The 21,319-nt window shown below is 42.9% G+C and overlaps 1 protein-coding gene across 6 annotated transcripts in view; it reads left to right on the forward strand.

Moving 5' to 3' along the window:
• Positions 1-2,471: 2,471 nt before the first annotated feature.
• Reps1 (RALBP1 associated Eps domain containing 1) overlaps positions 2,472-21,319 on the forward strand; it is a 72,279-nt gene continuing 53,431 nt past the window's right edge. For all 6 annotated transcript variants that reach the window (XM_057761470.1, XM_057761471.1, XM_057761472.1 and 3 more), the window contains exon 1: positions 2,472-3,033. In XM_057761470.1, coding sequence (XP_057617453.1) covers positions 2,881-3,033 — 153 coding nt within the window. In that variant the 5' untranslated portion in view covers positions 2,472-2,880. The remainder of the gene's footprint in view (positions 3,034-21,319) is intronic.

Genomic DNA, 21,319 nt, shown 5'->3' on the forward strand with positions numbered 1-21,319 from the left:
CCCACATCATCTCATTATGTAAACCAGGCTGGGCTTGAACTCACAATTTTTCCTTTACCTGGGATTACATGTTTGTACCACCATGTCTGGATTTCAAAGTATAATTTTGATTCATTTATTTTTATATGTATGAGTACTTTGACTACATGCATGTATATGCACCATGTATGTGCAGTGCCCACAGAAGCCAGAAGGAAGCATCAGATCCCAGGAACTAGACTAACAGATGTGGTAAGTGGTGTGCTGGGAATGGAACTTGGGTCCTCTGCAAGAGCTGCGAATGCTCTTCTTAACTGCTGAGCCATCTCTCCAGCTCTTCAAAGTATAATTCTGCACACACTAACTATGTTGGATCTTAGAGACTCAGAAGTAATAGGCTTCTTTGAGGAATGGCAGGGGAGGGTAAAAAGACAGATTCTGACCTGAGAAGGACATTTCAGAACCTAGCACATGTGCATGAAGCAATCTCACTATTACTTTTTATTGTAAGACAGGCATGGAGCTGGAGGATAGGAGATTAGAGAACAGGCAGTTCATCACATCAGTGCTGAACTTCCTTTGATCATTCATGATTGAGGTACTGGCCTCGGGAGGGTGGTGAGGAAGAAACACTTTCTAGCGAATTCAGACCTAGTGACTTAGGGGACTTTAGAACTGGTACCAATTTTAGAGTTGAGTAGATTTCAAATCCTAGATCCAGATATCTAGTATTAATGCAAGTTACAAGTTACGAAAACCATTTTTTGGTCTCAATTTCCTAATTTTTTCAAAAGAGAAAATACTTGCGAAGCTTATTTCATGGGGTTGTTGTCATTATTGTGGTAATCAGTATAAAATTTTAGAAAAATGGCCACAGTGGTACTCAGTAATTATTAACTGTTAGTACACACAGAGATTCACACTTGAATGTCAGGTAGAAAATGCAATAAAGACAAAGAATTCAGATAAGAGGAGCACGTGCAGTAGAAGAGCTGTGGGCCAGGTGACCTTGGAACAGGAGCATAAAACAGGGATGAACCTGTGGGAAGTTTCAGACAACAACAAAGGCCCAGGGCATCAAAGCTGCTAGGCCTTTGGGAGGTGGCAGGGAAAAAAGGCCAAGGAATCAATCCCCCCCCCCGCCATGGAACCTATATTTTAAAAATTATACAATAATAATGGCATTATATGAAGTGTAGAGTAATATGAAAATATCAACACGAAGTTGCATCTCTAAAGACTGCGAACAGCTTCATGGGAGTTTGACTTTGCCTTCAAACGAAGCATGGCAGGATTTGGTAGCACAGAGCTCTCCTTTCAGGATTCTGGGCTGCGTTTGTGTGAGACAGGGTCTCAGCTCGATTTTAGTTCTCTATGCAGCTGAAGGTGACCTTGAATTTCTGATCGTTGTGTCTCTACAGTGCTTTAACAACTGAGTTACATCCCCAGCACAGTACATCCTTTGAATTTTGTTTTGTTTTTGGAGACAGTGTTTCTCTGTGTAACAGCTCTAGCTGTCCTGGAACTCGCTCTGTCAACCAGGCTGGCCTCACACTCACAGAGATCCCTCTGCCTCTGCCTCCCGAGTTCTGGGATTAAAGACGTGCGCCACCACTGCCCAGGCATCTCTTTAATGGGCTATTTGTAGGGTCAGCACTCCGGGGAACAACATGTGTAACAGAGACTAGAAACCAAACCTGAAAAGTCCTCTGTGTAATCTTTCTTGGCTCGTTTCTGAAATACTTCATATTTAATCCTGACAAGATAGACGGCTGGGTGGTGGTGGAATTCTATCACCAGAGAAGCAAAAAGGCAGGGGGATCAAGAGTTCAAGTCCAGCCTGACTTCATAGAGCTTCCGAAAGGAAAGAGCTTTAAAATATTAAAGAGTTTATGCACCCCTTTCTGAGACAGACGCAGACTGAGGCAATGCGACCCCATCACTTTCACAGAGGAAGAAATTTTGAGGCCCTGGGGTCGGCTGAAGGCCTACACAGGTTTCCAGCGTCGATGACATACATCGACAATATCCGGCTCCTGGTGACCAAAACTTTGACCGTTTTCCTTTCTAGTTTGCAAACTTGGTTTTACAGAGGCCACGGCTTGGGGCTAGAGTGGGGGTTCGGGCTGATGAATGTCAGCGGTCCACACCTGAGCAAGGTTCCCAGCTCCAGTGCACAGCAAGGCGATGCATTTCTCTTGGGCAGGTACAATCGGGTAGGAAGGGCTGGCTGCCAGGAGCTGCCACCCGCGAGCCCGCAGCAGCCCTATCTGAATCCTCCCGCAGTGAGCCAGCCGGGTCCCCAGGTTGTCCCCTTAGCTAAGGGTCCTCGCGGAGGGCGCGCGCCCCCCCCCCGGCCGCGCCGCAGGGCTCCGGCCAGCAGGGGGCGCTGCGTCCCGCTCTCCCGGGAGCGGCCAAGCCAGCCCGGTGGGTGTTTCTCTCTCTCTCCCTCTCCCTCTCGCGCTCTCTCCTCCCGGCCTCACATCCGGGTCTGGAGCGCGGCCGCCGCTGTCAGTGCCGGGCCCGGGGCGCAGTCAATGGCGGCCGAGGGAGGCGGAGCGGTGGCCACGCGCAGCCCCGAGCTCCCGAAACTTTAGACTTCCGAAGCCCCACAAGTTCGCGGGCGGGGCGTGGGGGGGCGTGGGCGGAAGGGGAAGCCGAGGCGGGAAGCCCGAGGGACGCGGCCGAGCCGAGCCCCGCGGCCGCCGCCTCCTTACCCACGCCGAGCCCGCGGCCGCGCGCCGCCGAGCGCCGCCCGCCGCGCCAGGGCCACGCGAGCTCGCGGCCCCCCGCGAGGAGGCCGTGCCCGCGCGCACGAGTCCACCGCCGGCCGCCCCGAGTTGCGGGGCCGGCGCCCCGGTGGTGCATGCGGGGCGGGGCGGTCGCCGGGCCGAGGCGAAGATGGAAGGCTTGACGCTGAGCGACGCCGAGCAGAAATACTACTCGGATCTCTTCTCCTACTGCGACATCGAGAGCACCAAGAAGGTGGTGGTCAACGGGCGGGTGCTCGAGCTGTTCCGGGCCGCGCAGCTGCCCAACGACGTGGTCCTCCAGGTACCGCCGCCGTGTCCCTCCCCCCCACCTCCGGGTCGGTCGCGCGGGCCTCGGGCAGCGGGCGCGGGCGACGTTTCCAGGAGGGCAGGTTCCCCCGGGGGCTCCCCCGCCGCGGGCCGAGGCCGCAGGTGCGGGTGCGCGGGGACTCCTGGAGGGGGAGGGGTCGCTCAGCCGGGATGGGGGGCGGGGGTCTGCGGGGTCTGAGCCTGCATCCCCCCCCCCCCCCCTCGGTCAGCCTGTGCACTGGGAGAGAGCGCGACTTCCCAGGGAGGCTCTCGGGTGAAATGAGTGTGAATCCTAGCTCCTGGTAATGTATTCCCGTCTACACACAGCTTTTCGGATCCTGCACAATAGTAAAGTTACGAGTATAGGCAGGCAGAATGCCATTTGGGTTCTTGAGTGAGCCGAACAGACTCGATGAAGTGAGGGTTTTTTTGTTTGTTTGTTTGCTTTTTTGTTTTGTTTTGTTTGTTAAACTTAAGGTATCCAAGAAGCAGGTTGGTTTGTTTTTGTTTTTAAGGAAGCTATGCTCTTAGGGAGACTAAGAAATTTGAACTTCTGGCTAATACTTTGCGTGTAGATGGAAAAAGAACTTGTTCGTAGGATGGGTCACCGATGTACGGTGGACAGTATCTCCCAGTGGGCATTCGGGAACGGTTGGCGGATCTTGTGGATTTGGTTTGGAATATATTGAGCAGCTGGAATCGAAATATGTGGTCCTGCCCTGCAGCAGAAAGCACGGTTGTTTAACCTTGTCATCTGGTTTTACGGGAAATCGTAGAAGTTCCTATCTGATATTTGTGATGAGCGTTAACGCTGCTGCTAAATGATTCATAGCTGGTAGTAGTTAAGAGCCTATTTAAAGTGCCTGTCAGGAGCCGTTTTCAGTTCTCATCCTAATATTGATCCGGGCCAGTTCTCTGAATCTCCAGACACATGGGCATAAGGTAGCAGAAGCAGAATATTGGGCCAGAGGTTTTATTTTATTTTTAATGTTTTGAGGCAGCTTCTTGCCCTGTAGCTCAGGCTTGCCTTGAACTCAGGGCCATGCTGCACCCTCAACTGCTGGGATTTCAGGTGTGAGCTGGGCCAGGAGTCTCCAGGCTTTGATTGTGGTCTCCTGTTAAGAAGCCTGAGTCTGGGCGAGCACTTTGCCTCTTCAGCCTTGAGTTCTTGTAGGCCCGTGGTAGAGCGAAAGTCACTTTTCTTCTAACAAAAATCCCGTGCTATATAAAAATTTATGTGCACATCCTCATTTAAAAGTTGTGCCTAGGGAATGAGTTCTCTCCTTTTTTTTTTTAATTTTGTATTACCTTTTTAAAACTTGGGGGTGTGGTGATCCATGCTGCTGAAAAGGGCCACATGATGATTAGGCTTTAGCAGCTAGGTAGATTCTGTTGCGGATTCGTTATTTTTGTTTTTCTGGCCCTTTCGCAATGTGGAGCCAGTGTTAGCCCGGGATCACACGCAGCAGAGCTTGTAGTTTGCTTATGGTTAATGGTGGTAATGTGGGGCTAGTGTCTGATGGACTTTGGGGCAGAACTTACCAGGTTCTGCTCTGTTTGTGAAACAAAACACACCTTCAAGGGCTTAAAATGAAGGAGAAGCTGCCCGAAATCTATTTGGGGTGATGTCTTTGGGGCATGGGGTTGAGCACGGGGTTGATAGAACCTGACTTTTGTCATTTTGTTGGTGCACAAAGCTTTAGGCTGTTTAAATGTACAAGTTAGCCTCCACTAACCTCCAGCTGAGCCATGTTCAGCTAAGTCCAACTTGTTTTTATGTTTACTCAATTGTATTAGTATTTGAAAATAAATTTCTATTGCCTTTGTGCATAGACAGCTTAAATAGCTTAAATATTTGAGATTCAGTTACAAGTTGGAAACTGTTGAAATTCCCTGAAGCCAAACTCTCACAGTAATATGTTTAGGTTGATTTTCCCTGTTCAGAACATCTGTGATACTCCTAAATTCAAAGCTTTGAGGGCCAAAGTAGCACAGGTTTGAAAATCACACACCATGAACTTTTGTGTGCAGAATTATCATTTTTTAAAATTTACTCTCAAACTCTGTAAAAATGGTGTATATGAGACATAAATGAGCTCTCTTTAAACTTGGATCCCACCCGTAAGATATCTCATTGTGTATATACAAACAGTCCAGAAAAGAAAGAACTCAGAACACTTTAGTCTCAAGCATCGCTGATAAGGGATACCTAACCTGAACTGAGTAGCAATCTGGAATACTTATAATTTGGCCTAAGACCTAGAAATGTGAGACAGAATGTAGGCTGAGTTTCTGTCTCTGAAAGGAGTTTTGAGATTTTCTGAAAACAGCCCTGCCTTGCTTTCTAGTGAGGTGTTTGGGACAAGACAAACAGGCAGTTCTGTACCCTTTGCTGAGCAGGTCTGTGGGGAACCAGGAGACACAGGGTGCTCTGCGTCTAAAAGGCAGGGCCGCTCATGTGTGAAGAAGAGGACGCCTGGGAGAGGTGCTTTGTGTTCACAAGCACAAAGGAGGCGGAAATAGGACACAGTTCAGGTGGACTTCCAAGCAAGGGGCAAAATATAACCGAAGACGGATTGGGACTTTTCAAGGACTAGGAGATTGTAAGATTTGGAGATGATGAAGAAAGAGGTCCTGTCACTAAAGACCGAAGGCAGGAGACTTGATACATACTCCAGTAGGCAGCGGAGAGGCCTTGGAAAGTTTTGGCTTTGAATAGTTGAGATATTAGAGGGTAGGGAAGGAGGCTCTTGCCGAGACCTGTGGTATGGGTGCTGGGTAGTAGACATGCAGACCAGAGTGACAGCAGTGGAATGGAAAATCAGGGTGTGGTGTGTTTCTGAAGGGTAGCCTTACTTTACTGTGTGAAGCACCTTGTCGGATAACATTTAATCATGTCCAGATGGTCAAGGCTGGATGGGGAGCTTTGAACTCGCTGTGAAGGGTGTTGGAAAGAAAAGCTTCACAGAAGCGGTGTTCTAAGAGGCAGTTGTCTCTGATACAGCAGAGGAAAGCAGCTGGAGTCTGGTTATCTTGGGGGCTGATTTTGTATCAGAGATAGGAAATGGTGAGGAACTGGGCCAGTAACAGTCAAAGCGTGGGGTCAGGAGGCTGGTGACATGGTTACATGGGGAATGGCGTTTGATGCCAAGCCTCATGACCTGAGTTTGTTCTCCAGGACCCACATGGTGGAAAGGGAAAAAACGGACACCCATAAGTTGTTCTCTGACTTCCCAAGATCAGTTATGGCATGTGCCTCAGACTCTCCAGAAAATATTTTTAAAGTAATGAAATAGTTCAAAACAGCAGCAACAACAAAAAAACACAAAAAACCCCCGAAACCCATAGAGTGAGAGAGGACAGTGTATGAGGGAGTAGTTTTTGTTCCCTCTGGCTATTTGTTAATGTCTGAAGATATTTTGGATTGCTATAAAATGGGGGAGGGAATCATTTTACTGACATGTAGTGGGTAGAGGCCGGAGATACTATTTAATAGCCCAGAGCACATGGGACAACCTGTATAACAAGAATTATCTTCTTCAAAATGTCAGTATTGCAGAGATTTGAGACCTGACTTGGACTCTGGCCATGGGACAGGAAATGAGGCTGGAGTTACAGGGGTTCTGGAGGCTGACTTGATAAGTGCGGACTCTTTGGCATAGTTTGGATAGGACTATGTGGCAAGGATTCCTCACTTTTGGACGTCACTCAATTAGAAAAGGTCGGGAGGAGGAGTGCCTAGGGACTACCTTGTGATCACAGGGCATTTTGGGATGTGCTAACCTGCAATGAATAGAAACAGGTGTTTTATTCATGATGCCTGTTGGTTCTGTTCACATGTTCGGGCCTCTTTCTCACCTATGTTGATGGCAGGGAGCAGACCTTGATTGATCCAGTGTTTTTCAACATTTGTTAATAAAAGTCACAGAGAAGGCTGAGTCATCCGGAGAAATGAGGGTAGAGAACAAAGAACAGAGGGCCCAGAGCTGAAGGAGGCAGGAGCTGCATTTACTGAGTGCCCAGTGGGCTCCTTTTACCAATGCAGGAACTCACTTGATCCTTGCCACGGCCCTGAGAAGTGGGTATCATTCTTATTAACTAGGAACTTGATAGGCAGAGAAGTTAAATAACTTGTTTACAAATAGTGAGTGTCCTCCCCTTCTCATTGTCCCCTGCCACCTTGAAGCTGCTTCTTCACTGTTCATGTGATGTGGGACCAGGTGAGGAATGAGGTTAAATCAGGCAGACTTTGATTTGTGCCTACTTCGTCATGCAGGGTAAAGATTTCAGATTGCTTTTGAGTTGTATGTAGACATTTTCTTTTGCATAGTAAAGAGTTTAATTTATAATGATATCTTGAAACAGTCACTTCAGAGAGAGATGGATTCTTGTTGCTTTCTGGGTACAGACAGACACCGTTTTATATTATTACAATGTCAGACATCTTAAAGTATATCATTACACTCGTTAGCACCTATTTATTTTTTTAAAATATCAGTTTATTTGTTTTTATGTGCAAAAGTGTTTTGTCAGCATGTGTGACTGCACTGTGAGCATCTTCGTGCCTATAGAGGTGAGAAGAGGGTGTCAGATTGCCTGGAACTGGAGTTAGAGACTATTGTGAGCCACTATGCAGATGCTGAGAATTGATCCCTGGTCCTCTGGAAGAACAGCCAGTGCTCTTAACCGCCAGCGGATCTCTCCAGCACCCAAGTGTTTGTTTCTTGAGACAGGGTCTCCCTATATAGCTGGAGCTGGCTGGAACTGCAGAGTAAAACCTGTTTAGGGGTTCAGGTTTGTGATGTTTTGTCCCAGCGCAGGAATCAGAGATCTGACCTGTAGGATTTAATCATCAGTTTTGCTGTCTACTGACAATTTTCAGTGTTATAACTTTAAAATTAACTTCTCAAGAAGCAATTTATTTTTTTAAAGAATAGGAAAAGTATATTATTTACCACATTAATCAGTATGCCTTCTTAACTTTCATGTTTAAAAAAAATTCTTTTTTCTGGGAAATGTCAAACTTACACAGACTTTGTATTTGTGATCTCTTGATAAACGCTTTGGGTACTAACTGCCTTTTTATTGAAGTTCGGCAGCCAGAAGGCTGAAACACTTTAGATCGGTTGTGTTGAGCAATGGCTTGGTAGAATATTTGAATAAGATAATAAATTTAATGAAAGAAAAGCAACAACAATGAAGTGTAAACCAGGTTCTGTCTTGTTAGCTTGAGCTAGTTACAGATCTGTTCACTAGTGAGATGTCTGAAGTGCATTGGATATTAGAAACTCAACTCTCAAGTTGTGAGATTTTTGTTTTGTAATTTCTAAATCACTAGACTATTTGACAAGAATAAAAAGTACACTTGCGTTAATTAGACATTTTTCACGCACTGCTTATGAAAGAGATCACACTGAAATCTTCATGCAGTGCCACGCTTACTTTTAGAACTCATATCACTTGGAGCCTTACCTTCCTTCTTGCCCCGATTTTAGTGTTTTGGGAACTTACTGCAAGCATTATGACACAGTAGGAAAGAACAGGGCCTTGGTATGAGGAGCACTAAACAGAAGCTGGCTTCAGCCAGTCTTGTGACCTTGTGGATCACTTCATCCGGATCACCACACCTGAGGTGGCTGGGTTGGGTTTTCTAGATTTCTGATTAAAAAAACTGTCTTTGTGCACTGGGCCTGTTCTGTCCAGCCACACCCTTAAGAAACCGGAGCGCACTGCTCCGCTGCTGTAGCACATCAGCTGCTCGTGAGCACTCTGAGTGCTGTGTTGACTAAGAGAAGCAACAGCTAAGGGGAAGATTGTATTGGTTCTTCAAGGTGTCTCACCAGTGGGACTTCAAAATGAGAGTTGAACTGGCTGCTAGACTTTATCCTTTCTGATGTTTCGTTTTCTGCAACCTTTCTCCTGTGTGGTGACTTGATTGGGAAGGATTAGGAAGTGTGGCATTTTTAGAGGGAGATGTGTCACTGGAGATGAGCTTTGAGAGTGCAAAAGACTCACCCCATTCCCAGTGTGCTCTCTCTGCCGCCTCCTTGTGGGTCACATGTGAGCTCTCACTGCCCCTGCTGCCATGCCCTTGCTCTGCTGGCGTGGCCTCTAACCCTCTGAAGCTGTTACCCCGATCGAATGCTTTCTTTCTTAAGAGCTTTTGGTCATGGTCTTTATCACAGCAATGGAAAAGTAACCAAGACACTGGGATAGATACATCTTCTTTCAGTTCTTCCTGTTTCCGGCTGTAGAAGAGATTAGGCTGGCAGGAGCTAATTACCTGGCATATTTCTCTTTTTGTGCTAATGGTTTTTGTTCTTGTTTTGTTTTTGCTTGTTTGTTTCTTTTCGAGACAGGGTTTCTTTGTGTAACCCTGGCTGACCTAGAACTTCTTCTGTAAACAGGCTGGCCTCTAACTCAGAGATCCTGCCTCTGCCTCCTGAGTGCACAACTACCCAGCCAGATTTCTTTCTTTCTTTCTTTCTTTCTTTCTTTCTTTCTTTCTTTCTTTCTTTCTTTCTTTCTTTCTTCCTTCCTTCCTTCCTTCCTTCCTTCCTTCCTTTCTTTTCTTCCTTTTTTTTTTTTTTTTTTTGGAAAGACACACTGGCAAAAGGTTTGGATTTTTTTTTTAATTTTTAAAAATTTGTTATGTATACAATATTCTGTCTATATGTATGCCTGCAGGCCAGAAGAGGGCACCAGATCTCATTACAGATGGTTGTGAGCCACCATGTGGTTGTTGGGAATTGTACTCAGGACCTTTGGAAGAGCAGGCAGTGCTCTTAACTGCTGAGCCATCTCTCCAGCCCTTTTGTTTTGTTTTTTTGTTTGTTTGTTTGTCAAGACAGGGTTTCTCTGTGTAGCATTGGAGATGTTTCTGGAACTCACTCTATAGACCAGGCTGGCCTCAGACTCAAGAGATCCGCCTGCCTCTGCCTTTGGAGTGCTGAGATTAAAGACGTGGGCCACTACTGCCCCACCCACATTTCTTTAAGGTTGGTAAATTACAGGACTTGGACTTTAAAAAAATACATCTCTTTTCTGTTTTGTTTCAAGAATTTTACTTAATTTGAGGTCTGTTGTTTAAAGGACGAAGTCAGATTTTGTTAGTAAGTGTTGTTTTTTGAGTTGTTTAGTCCTTTGGGAGTCTGGTGAACACACTGGACATCTGCTTAGAAAACACAGTTATGCAACATTTTGCATTTAACTTGATGTTGCCCGCCTGTTCTAGCCTAGGAAGATCATTTGGCCTGAGGGTAACAAAGTCTTATGGTAGAATACATGGTCTTGAAATGCTGAAGGGACATCTTTTACAAATCAGCTTTCTACACTACACCCTTGTGGTGGTCACTGTCTACCTCCAGGGATTGTACATGGTGGTGAAGGATCAGCTGTTGTCTCTGCCTTGTGCCTTGTGTCTGGTAATGTTGAAAAGAACTGTGTGATACTGGAGGACCGCTGGTAGGAAGGCAGTGAAACATCTCAGAGGAGGTATGGACAGCCATGCTAGGGATGGGGTGAGCGAGACAGCGTATCAAGAGAACTGCGAAGGGCCTGGGGCTGTGAAGAGATAATGTGTCTGATGAGAAGCTGGGGATTAGTGGACCAAAGAGGAGGAAGGAAGGACCACTTACTGTAAGCAGTTGGGATCTTATAGGAATCTAAATTTTTATTCATGGGAATAGCATCTGAATTGTATTTTTTAAGACCACTCATAACTGGGGAGGTGAGCAGCTTGGCCAGTGGATAGGAAGTAGTTCATGTGGCAAACAACAGTGACTTAGATTAGAGCGAGGCAGCCAGGTAGAGAGGAGTGGACTTCTAAATGAGATTGTTTAGTTTAAAGTAGGAAGCCACAGAAATATATATGGAGTGTGAGAGAGAAGAAAGAACATAAGAATGTTGTTGGAGTTGTCAGTATGGGATGGTTGGGAGAGGAGTGGGTCCTAGGGGGTACTGTTTTGGTAAAGGAGTAATGAAGAATTCTCCTTTGTTCATTTTAAATTTATGGAAGCCTGTGTGTCACTTATGAACTTTATCACGGAAGATATACAAATTTAAGATATTTATCTCTGAGAGGAAGATAAGTTGAAGATTTTTACTTTGTTGGCAAATTGAAAACTGTAACTAATGAAATTATTGAAGAAAAAAAACTTAAAAAAGAGAAAAAATGTCTTGACAGTTGAGTCTCGAGCAGTGAACATTTCTAAGTTGGGAAGTAGAAGGCTGTAGGGTGGAGGCTACGGACGGCAGAATGGGTGAAGAGAGATGGAGGACAGAGAGTGCATGTCATGGTGGAGATGCCAGGACAGTCGTCAAGGGTTCCAAGCAGGTGAGAGCCAGCTGCCCTGAGATTTCATTTGGCTGAGAGACTGGGAAATGTGAACAGAAATGAAGCCATTGGATTGCTTTAGAAACCTAGATGCCATTGGTAACTCTTTATAGCCTTGTTTCGTGGACTAGTTGCAATAAATGCCAGATTTGAATGACCTGAGAAATAAATGGCAGCCAAAGGACTAGAGATGGGGCATATAGGTAGTTTCTGAAAATTAATTTGCCCATAAGAGTGACTAGACCCAGGTCAGGGGCAGCTGAATGAAGCGCTGGCGCGTGCGTGCGTGCGTGCGTGTGTGTATGGGATTGTAAAGTAATGTGTAATTTCAGTTGGCAGGATCAGGACTGCTGAGGGGAAGAAGGAAGAGATGTCCTCCAGAAAGCAAGAATGGTCTGGATCCTGCCCACAGTCTTCTGGAAGGGGTCATTGCTTCAGTTTGAACATAGGGAGGCAAGTAGGAAGGTCCATAGATTGGTGGGGCGGTGTTCCAGCCCAGTGGCTTCTGCTCTCTGCTGTAATCTGAGGCCAGATTAGCAGGCTAGTAACAGGAAGTCAGTATACAATAGTAGGAAACACATTTGCAGTAACATCAAAAAGATCTCAAGTCTTAAGGTTCAGCTTAATCAACGAAGCACTAAATTTTTTACACTGAAGTATAAAATATTGCTCAGAATATAAAGATTTAAATAAGCAGAATATGTATCTAGGTCAGAAGGCTGGATTTTTTAAACTTTTTTTTTACTTATTCTTTGTGTCTTTCATATCATGGATCTCTACCCATTCATTTTTACGTCCCTTTGTATCTGCCCTCTGCCCTAGCAATGTCCCTCCAAAATAAAATAAAATAAAATTTAAGAGAGAAAAAAAAGAAAAGAAAAACAATCTCATTATGAAAGCTGCAATGTGACATGCAGTAAACCCATTTATCCATACATCTTTCTTTACCTGCAAGTGTTCATTGCAGAGTCGTTGGTCTGGGCCTCTGGCTTCTGCTACACTATTGCTGCTGGGCCCTCACTGGGACTGCTCTTGGTTACCCTGCTGTTGCCCAGCGTTGTGGAAATCCCGCAGCTTTGGGTCTGTAGGACCAGTTCCTTTACATGCTCCAGCAGATCCCAGATAGGGTGGGCATTGGGGTGGGCCAACACATAGCTGTGGTTCTGGCTCTGGGTCAGTCAGCCTGTCAGCTCTCCCTTGTCCTTAACCACGAGGGTGAGCTCTCCTGCATTGATTGCCCTGGCTAGTTCACCCCGGAAGGTTGCATATTAATACTGAGACTTTAGCAAAGTCCCTGCAGATTTTTCGTTAGCCAGTCCCAAAGATTTGGAAGAAGAAGTGGAACAAATTGGAGACTTGGCCCTTTCCATTCTAAACATTGACTGCTCTGCTATGCTACTCAGGGCAGCATGATCGGCCTAAGGTCAAATACAGAGGTCAGTGATCAGACCTGAGAAATCAGAAATAACTCTTTACACTTATGGTTAGTTTATTTTGGGGAATGTGCCAGGATAGTTCACTGATAGTATTCTCATCAGATGGTTATTTAGGGAAAAAATTTACTTAAACATTTTTGTTTATAAATCACACAATATACAAAAATTATCTCAAAATTATGTGCTTAATTATGAAGTCTAAATCCATGAAATTTCTAGATGATTTCATAGAAGAAAATCTCTGCAACCTTGGGTTAGCCTGAGTTTTTAGATATAACACTGAGAGCATATGAAAGAAAAGAACTTACAAATTTAATTTTATCCAAATATGTTAAATCTTAACACTTAATATTACAGAGAATACTTAAGAAAATATAAAGAATACAGATTTGGGAGAGATATTTGCATGCTATAAACATGATAAAGGTCTTTCATCTAGAGTACATCATTAATAGTTAGGGAACGACACATTCAATCAGTGATAGATTGTCACTAGACAGTCTATAGTTAGAGACTATATTCTTAGTATTGGTTTTGTGGAGAGATGGAATATTCTCACACTGCTCTTGGTAATGTAAGTGGCACAAAACTATTTTGGAAGACACTGGGCGTTTCTTTAAAAGGTGAACATAAATTTACCTAGGAATAAGTAGCTCTACTCTTATGTATCTACCCAAGAGAAATGAAAAAATGTTCAAAGAATTCTTTGTTGGAACATTTAAAATACACCATTCACGGTAGCAAACCTGAAAAACAGTCCAAATACTCAAAAGTTAGTAACTGACAAAATATGTTATATCCCTAAAGTGAAATAATGTTCTGCCACTGTAAGAACAGGTTTCTAATATATGCTACAACAAAAAAATGTTAGAAACATACTGAATGAAAGAAGCCAGACATAAAGAAGTACCTGTTGTATTGCATTATGTGAAATAGTTGAAAATTACCTATAGAAAAATGTCTGTGGGAAAGATCCGTAATAACAGTATTGGTGGTTTCCTAATGGCAGGGCAGAAGCAGCAGCCTGGAGGGAATCATTCTGGGATAAGGGCAGTCCTAAGCTTGGGTGATGTCATGGTACGCAGTACTGTAAGTCTGCTTTAAACTCGGTAAGTTGTATTATGCTGTAAAAATTGTGCTTCGCAGTGCTAGTTTGGTTTTGTTTTTTTAATCATGAATTTACCATTTTGGAAGTGTTGTATAAAGGACTGTACTATGTATATAATTTTATATATCAAACTGAAGCATAATTTAATGTAAAGTGGCATTTGGTGAGGGACTTAGGTTTTGAAGATAGACTTTATATGTAGCTTGTCTCATGAAGAGTTACTAGAACTGACTATGCTTTCTTGCTACTTTTTGCAAATGTAGCCTAGACTGGCCCCAAATATGCTATGTAGCTGAGGATCGCCTTGAATTCCTGGTCCTCCTGCCTCGATCTTTCAAATGTTGGGATAACAGGCATGTGGGACCATGTCTGGCACACAGTGTTGAAGTACTTATGGTTAGTATTTATTCAGTTTGGTCTGTGTGTTCTGTGTGACAAGGACTGCTCTGTATACTCTGTATATATAAGTTTTCCCCTCTAAACTCAAGTGATCCTTCTGTCTCGGTCTCTGGAGTACCAGGTTCATGCATGTGCCATTATACCTAGTTATCTTACTCTGTGTACGCACTCATTTGTCAGACCTAGAAGGGGCCGAAAATGATGACTTAGAATGAATCTAACCAGTGTCTGTCTTTGGACTTTGAGTGGTATATTCTAACTTTTCTGTTGCTGTACTAAAACATCACAATCAAGGTAACTTTTATAGAAAGTTTAGTTGGGGCTTAGGACTCTAGAAGCTGAGAATCCATGATGGCAGGAGCCTGGGGCAGAGCTCGTATCTTGGATCACAGATGGGAAGTAGAGAGGGACTAACTCAAAATACCATGAGTCTTTTGAAACCTCAAAGCCCATCTCAGTGACATACTTCCTCCAGCAAGGCACTCCCTGCTAATCATTCCTAAACAGCCACCAACTGGGAACCAAGTGTTCAAGGGCCCAAGACTTAGTGGTAGCATCTCATTCAAACCAGCTCATATTTACTGCACTTATATATTAAATTACAGAAATTTAATGTCCCCAAATCCTGAATTTGAAATAGTTGTGTCTGACAAATTATAATCTTAATGTAATAGTAATATCTGATCCTTGGGGACTGAAAAACTAGTCTGTCACTACCATGAGTCTTTGTAGACAGCTAGCTGCTGCTGTTATCTAGATGGGTTGATCTGACATATCCATTTAATTCTCCTTGAGCTTTTGTAAGCAGCAAGATCTGAGGTCCAGGCGTCACAGTTGTTCTACTCCTTTGTGTAAAATAAGTTGTAAAGAGCGCTGATCTAATAGTAACTGTTACTTCTTTTGTGCCTATGAGTTAAGCAAAAAATAGACGTGGATGTAGAGATATTAGTAGCCATGAACAGGGAGCTTATTGCCTATTTTATGTTGAGTTTGTGACTTGGGGTCACGGGCTTGGTGTTTTGAGTACATATTGCCATGCTACATTATTAGTAATTTATTTAGAGTGAGTGTTTCTCCTAGGGTACTGCGTTATATCCCAGAGGAAAACATTTGTAACTTTCCATGTCAACAAGCTTTGAGTTTAGTTAAAATAGCCTAGACTTTGGAATGTGACAGCTTCAGATTTAAATCTCTGCTTGCTGCTTATTAACTTCTTACCCCGATCTGATAATTTAACCTGCTGAGACTATTTCCTTTTAATCCCAGTTCAGAACGATTGGTAACGAACACTAGCGAAGTGTGTGTAAGCTGTGAGCACGGGGCCTGGTTCTTAGAATGTGATCAAAAAGTTTCATTTGCTCTGTTCTGTGAGAAAACTTGGAATTTGCAGTGTCTTGGCTTTGATAACAGAAAAATCGCTCATTGTTCTCAAACTGGTGTCGCAGCTTTTGTTGTGTGTGTTTCGTGTGAACATGGTGCTGCTGCTCCAGTCCTGCCGATAGTCCCTTTGCTTCCCCCTTACTGTGCGGCTAGGTTGAGGGTTTGTTTCTCCAAAAGTGTGCACAAATAAAGACCAGAGACACCAATAAAGGATGGTTCTGAGGTGGTGAGCTCACTGAGCAGGCGGAACTGTGATGCTGCTAACAAACCCAGGGGACACAAAGGAGCTGCTTTTGTTTGTGCTCATGCTGAAGTCTAGACATACAGAGGGAGACACCATGTTCATCCCATCTAGGCAGCAAGTTAGAGGGACATTTGAAAGCATGGTGACTTAGCATGTGCTAGGTGGGCAGTAGTTTCTGAGGAATGCAAGCTTAATGTTAGAGATGTCTGTTAGGTCTCAAACCCAGGACAAACAGCTAACCGAGGCATCCAGGTTCACTTTGCTGTGTTAATGGACAGCTCAGTTAGCCGTTTGTCCTGGCTTCAAGACCTAATAATGTCCTTCTGCCTTTAGCATCAATGAAGGTAGAGGGCTAGTGTGCACACTGGGGCATAATAGGTGCTTAATAATGCTTGTTGAGTTAATGAATGGTGTAATTATAGGATTTTTTTTTCCCTGAAGTGGTTCTGTGTTATAGCATGAAGCTCGATGTATACTAGGCTGGCTTCCTCCCAAGTGCTGGGGTTAGGATGAAGATAGGGAGAATGGGAATTCTATAGTCTTTGAAGAGGTGGAGCGGCAAAGCCCTAAGCATGGCTAACCCCCAAGGACTTGTCCTCAGGCTTTCAGGATCTCCCAGTTCTTGAGGGTCACTGGAAGCATACATTTTTTTTAGAAACCACGTGGGACTAACAGTATCTGGTGACTGACTCTAGGGGTTAAATGGGGTACAGTGAGAACATTTTCTACAGGAATATGTTGATGCCAGGTGACAGGCCTGGCTGTTCCAGTTTCAAGGACCACTCTTCAACTAAATGCAGTTACTATGTGTCCAGGGGCTTCGGGGCACTTGCAAATAGCTAAGATATATGGTTAATGCTTATTTTCTCACATACTTATTGTCTTTGCCCTCAACCACATGTTTCTAATACTCATCTGAATACCCAAATAAAAATTATTTGACATTTACAAAGCATTTTGATGGTGTCATTGGTAATTGGTAGTATATTCCTGTGTGCTGTTGGGAGTCCTGTGAGAATCTAAAAGTTATAGCAGGCCCTTTCTGCCTTAACTTGTCTGGGCATGGCTTGGGAACATTAAAGATAAGTCTTAAAATAGTTCCTTTTGCTGTGTCTATTTAGATCCCACTGATTATTGTCAGTAATTTGCTAAATAAATTAATGATTTTCCTAAGGGACTTAATTTTAAAACCAAGACACTTAATATTCTATTAGGTTTTCGAAGAACATAATTTTATCAGTTGAAGCAAAACTAATCAGCATCTGCTCAGTAAGTGTAAAGTATATGTTTTTAAATCCTTATTATTTGTATGTATGTGAGTTTGGCTGTGCATGTGCCACAGGGCATATAAACGTTAGAGAATAACTTTGGGAGTGCTTCTTTCCTTTCATTCAGTTGAGGTAGGGTATCTTTGTTTCTGCAGCCGTGCTGTGGTACTTCAGAATAGTTAGGAGCTGCTGCTGCCCATGTTGTTGTAGGCATGCTGGGATTAACCTGCCAATTCTGATCAAACCCATCACCCCTGACCCCCAAAGGCTCATCTTATCTTCCACAATTGAGGTGTATATGGGGAACAAACATTACTGACCTTCAAATTTTTCCTTTACATGCATGTGTGTGTGCACACATGCAGGGCAAATTTTTTTTTTTTTTTTGCAGATGTGTGGAGGTCAGAGGAAAACTTGTGGTAGTCTGTTTCCTTCCACCATGTCTGTCCTGTGGATCAGGCTCAGAATATCAGGTTTGAAGGCAAATGCCTTTACCTGCTGAGCCATCTTGCCAGCCTCTGTTGGCAATTTTTTTTGAGGGCCTGCTTAGCAGTGCCTTCCATAACATGATTTTTATATCCTTAATAAATAGATGCCAGTTTATGCCATAAGTATGAAAAAGGTCAGCCAGAATGCGTTTGTTAGCAAAAGAAAGTAGAGGAGAAGGGGCCTGAGGCAGCTAACTCGCTGTCTGAGGCTTCTGAAGGAACAAGTAGAAACTAGAAAAGGCTGTTGCATGCCACACAACTCAGTATCAGATGCCTTAGAGGTAGAAGAATGAAAGATATTTCTGCCAGTTTGTATATTGCTCCTTTAAAAATGTTTTCTAATTTAAATTTGGACTGGTTCCTATTGGCACTTTGAAGGGAAATGTGCCAGATGAAGGGGAACATGCAAGATGAAGTAATCCCACACTAGCTCTAAATAGGGTATAATAAGGGATTCTTTATTTAAAGGGGAACTCATAGATCACAACGGGGAGCAGGAATGGAATCCAGCATCCAGGTGTGTGGGGAGGGGAGCGAACAAGTGGGCCTGCATCTTTTTGGTACCCAAGGCCACACCCAACCTGGTCCAGCCTCTCAAAGGCCGTTGGCTGAAGGAGGTTCCCCATCACCTCTTCCTTTTGTCGAAATAAGAGTTTCAAACCCAATACAAAACTATATATAATAAGAACAGATAATCAAGTATAAAAATTAGAATTATATAAACAATATTAAGCATAAACAATATTAAGCAAGAAACATATGCTAAATGTTTTAATAATTATTCTATCCTAAGGAGTCTAAGTCTTGTATTAGAAATGGCTTGGCTAAGTCATAAGAGGAAAGTAACTACAACTATCTAATCTTCAATTCCATTGAAGACCTGAGAAGGGAGATAATATTACTTGAGGAGGCAGGAAGTACAATCAAGCAGCTTCCAAAATGTGTAGTACATGTCAGAGACAACTGGCTATCTGGGCAATCACCCAAAGTCTCATTTGTAACGTTGGAGCAACCAACTTTGGCTAAGAACTAGAGTAACTGACAGATATTTTCAGAGGCAGGAAAAAATTTAAAACTGTCTTACCCTGTCTTGGCAAGATTTGGCAGTCTTTTTTCTTGTATCCTGCTTGTCCAGTCCCGACAGCCATGCATTTTGTCAGTGGTCAAGGAATGGGCAGTTCCTTTCCCAAAGACCAGTTTTGCCAAGAAGAAAACAAGCTCCAAGTGGAGTGTCTTCAGTGCTCAACCAGGAGCACTTGTGTCTCACGAAACAGAACCCTTAGTTATTTAAATGCCATGTTTTACAGTTCTTTGAAGTGGTTGAAGATTATCTATCTATGCAGAATACAGTCTCCATGAATCTAAAGAGCCTGATTAGTCTAACCATAAGTGTGACAAACATGGATGACTATTGACCTGCAGTTCTTAATACCTATATAGCTCAGAGACTAAGACATCATATTAGAATATTAAACAATCTTTAAACAACAGTGTGCAAATAAGGACAATGGCCTTAAAAATGTAAACAATGTGTAAGTATCTTGATCAGAGGTAGAAATGTATAATGCAATGTGATAAATATATTCTAAAATTGTATCAGTATACAAAATGTCTTAAACAGAGGTAGAAGCATGCATGCATATAATCTGACAAAATAACTTTGAATAGATGTACAGATATTGTAAATAGAAATAGCATATTCAATCACAAATATCATTTGAATTTATATATACAGGAATCTATACCAATGTAAATTGCCTATAAATGATAGTTCACAAGTATTCCCTATATTACTCATTATTATTAGTGAGAGTAAGCTCACTCTAATCTACCTATTATCCCATTCAATTTCCTTTTTTTTTTTAAAAAAAAAAAAGTAAGATCCCTGAGCCTACAAAACTTTACCCCAAACCCCAACCCTATACAGTTATAATCAACCCCTAATTGATGTCCCTAATCCTGAGGACAGACTTTGGGAGAAGAGCCATTGTCTTCTAGAATGTAGTCATGTTAGTTAGGTTTTCTAGATGTACAGAGATATATTTTAGATGGATAGTTATTCTTCAAACTTTTCAAAGACTAACAGAACATGCCATTTAAAATGTTTTAAGAACTTAGGACTTTTCATGACAACTAGACACATCTGTTCCTGGCAGCACCAGTCTACTTCAAGAGGATGATGGGCATCAAAGAGGCTCCTTATAGAGTTTGCTAGCCATTTGGGCAATAAACTGCTCTTGTCTGGACTGCTTGATGCTGTCCTGTGAACTGGACATGCAGGGCTCACAGAAAAATGACTGCTGAACTTACCTAAAGGTAAGACTGTTCTTCAGGGTTCCTGCTTCATGAAAGAGTCTGCTAGACTTTCTACAGAACACAGAAGTAAGTGACTGACAAACTGCCAATATAGATGGAACTGTCTTTGAAATTTCCTGCTTCATGAAAAAGTCTGCTGGATACTATGGGCCTGTAGGCTAAATATGGGTACCCCAATGTTACAGAAGAACTTTGGGTGACTGTTCAGACAGCGAGATGTCTCTGTCAATTCTAGAGTTTTGGAAGTTGCTTACAATGCTCTTCCTGTTTACGTAGGTAGTATTTTATCCTTCTGGAGTCTTTGATGGAGTTGAAGAATAGGTAGTTGTAATTATAGTTTTCCTTAGTTATGACAAAAGATAAAGTAGATATAAATATTGTAACTGTAATTCCTTCTTGATACCTGTTTTGTTATATGTAATTTTACTATGTTAAAACCTTCATTTTTGTTAAGACAGAGAAGTGGAGGTGATGTGGGATTCCCCTCCTGTATGCTGTGAATACCATTGGTTAATAAAGAAGCTGCTTTGGGCCTATTGCAGTGCAGAATAGGGCAAGGCGGGAGTTCCAAGTAGATAGAGGAGGAGAAGTAGGTGGAGTCAGTGAGACACCATGTAGCTGCCAGAGGAGAAAGACCAAGCCGCACACCGGTACCAGCAAACCACGAGCCTCATGGTAAAATATAAAATAATAGAAATAGAGTTTGCCAGGAATATACCTAAGCTAATAGGCCAAAAGCAGTGTTTTAATTAATACAGTTTCTGTGATTCTTTCAGGTTTGGGAGGCCAGAAAACAAATGAGCAGTCTGTGTCAATACACTTTGTCTTACATTGTCATCATTTACTATATTCTTGAAACCTAGAGCACATTCTTTTCATGATAAGTTCCTTTTTTAAGATATTATAAACCTACTCACGTTTTCTGTAATCATTTAGTTTCCTTTCCCTAGAAGTATTTATAACAATCTGAATCATCAAGGTATAGAGTGCTGTATTATATGAAGTTAGCTATTCAAGATAACTTAATACTTCTATATAAAATATATGTTTGTGTTTGTTTGTTTGCTTATTATGTCTTGAACTTGTCATTGATCCTCCCAGCTAGATAACTCTTTTCTTTTCTTTTTTCTTTCTTTCTTTTTTTTTTGGATTTTTCGAGACAGGGTTTCTCTGTAGCTTTTGGTTCCTGTCCTGGAACTAGCTCTTGTAGACCAGGCTGGCCTCGAACTCACAGAGATCCGCCTGCCTCTGCCTCCCGAGTGTCTTCTTTACTTTTCTAACACTGTTCTTTATGTTTTCTTTTCTAC

The sequence above is a fragment of the Chionomys nivalis genome, chromosome 2 (assembly GCF_950005125.1).
Source record: "Chionomys nivalis chromosome 2, mChiNiv1.1, whole genome shotgun sequence".
In the NCBI taxonomy this organism is placed as follows: Eukaryota; Metazoa; Chordata; class Mammalia; order Rodentia; family Cricetidae; genus Chionomys; species Chionomys nivalis.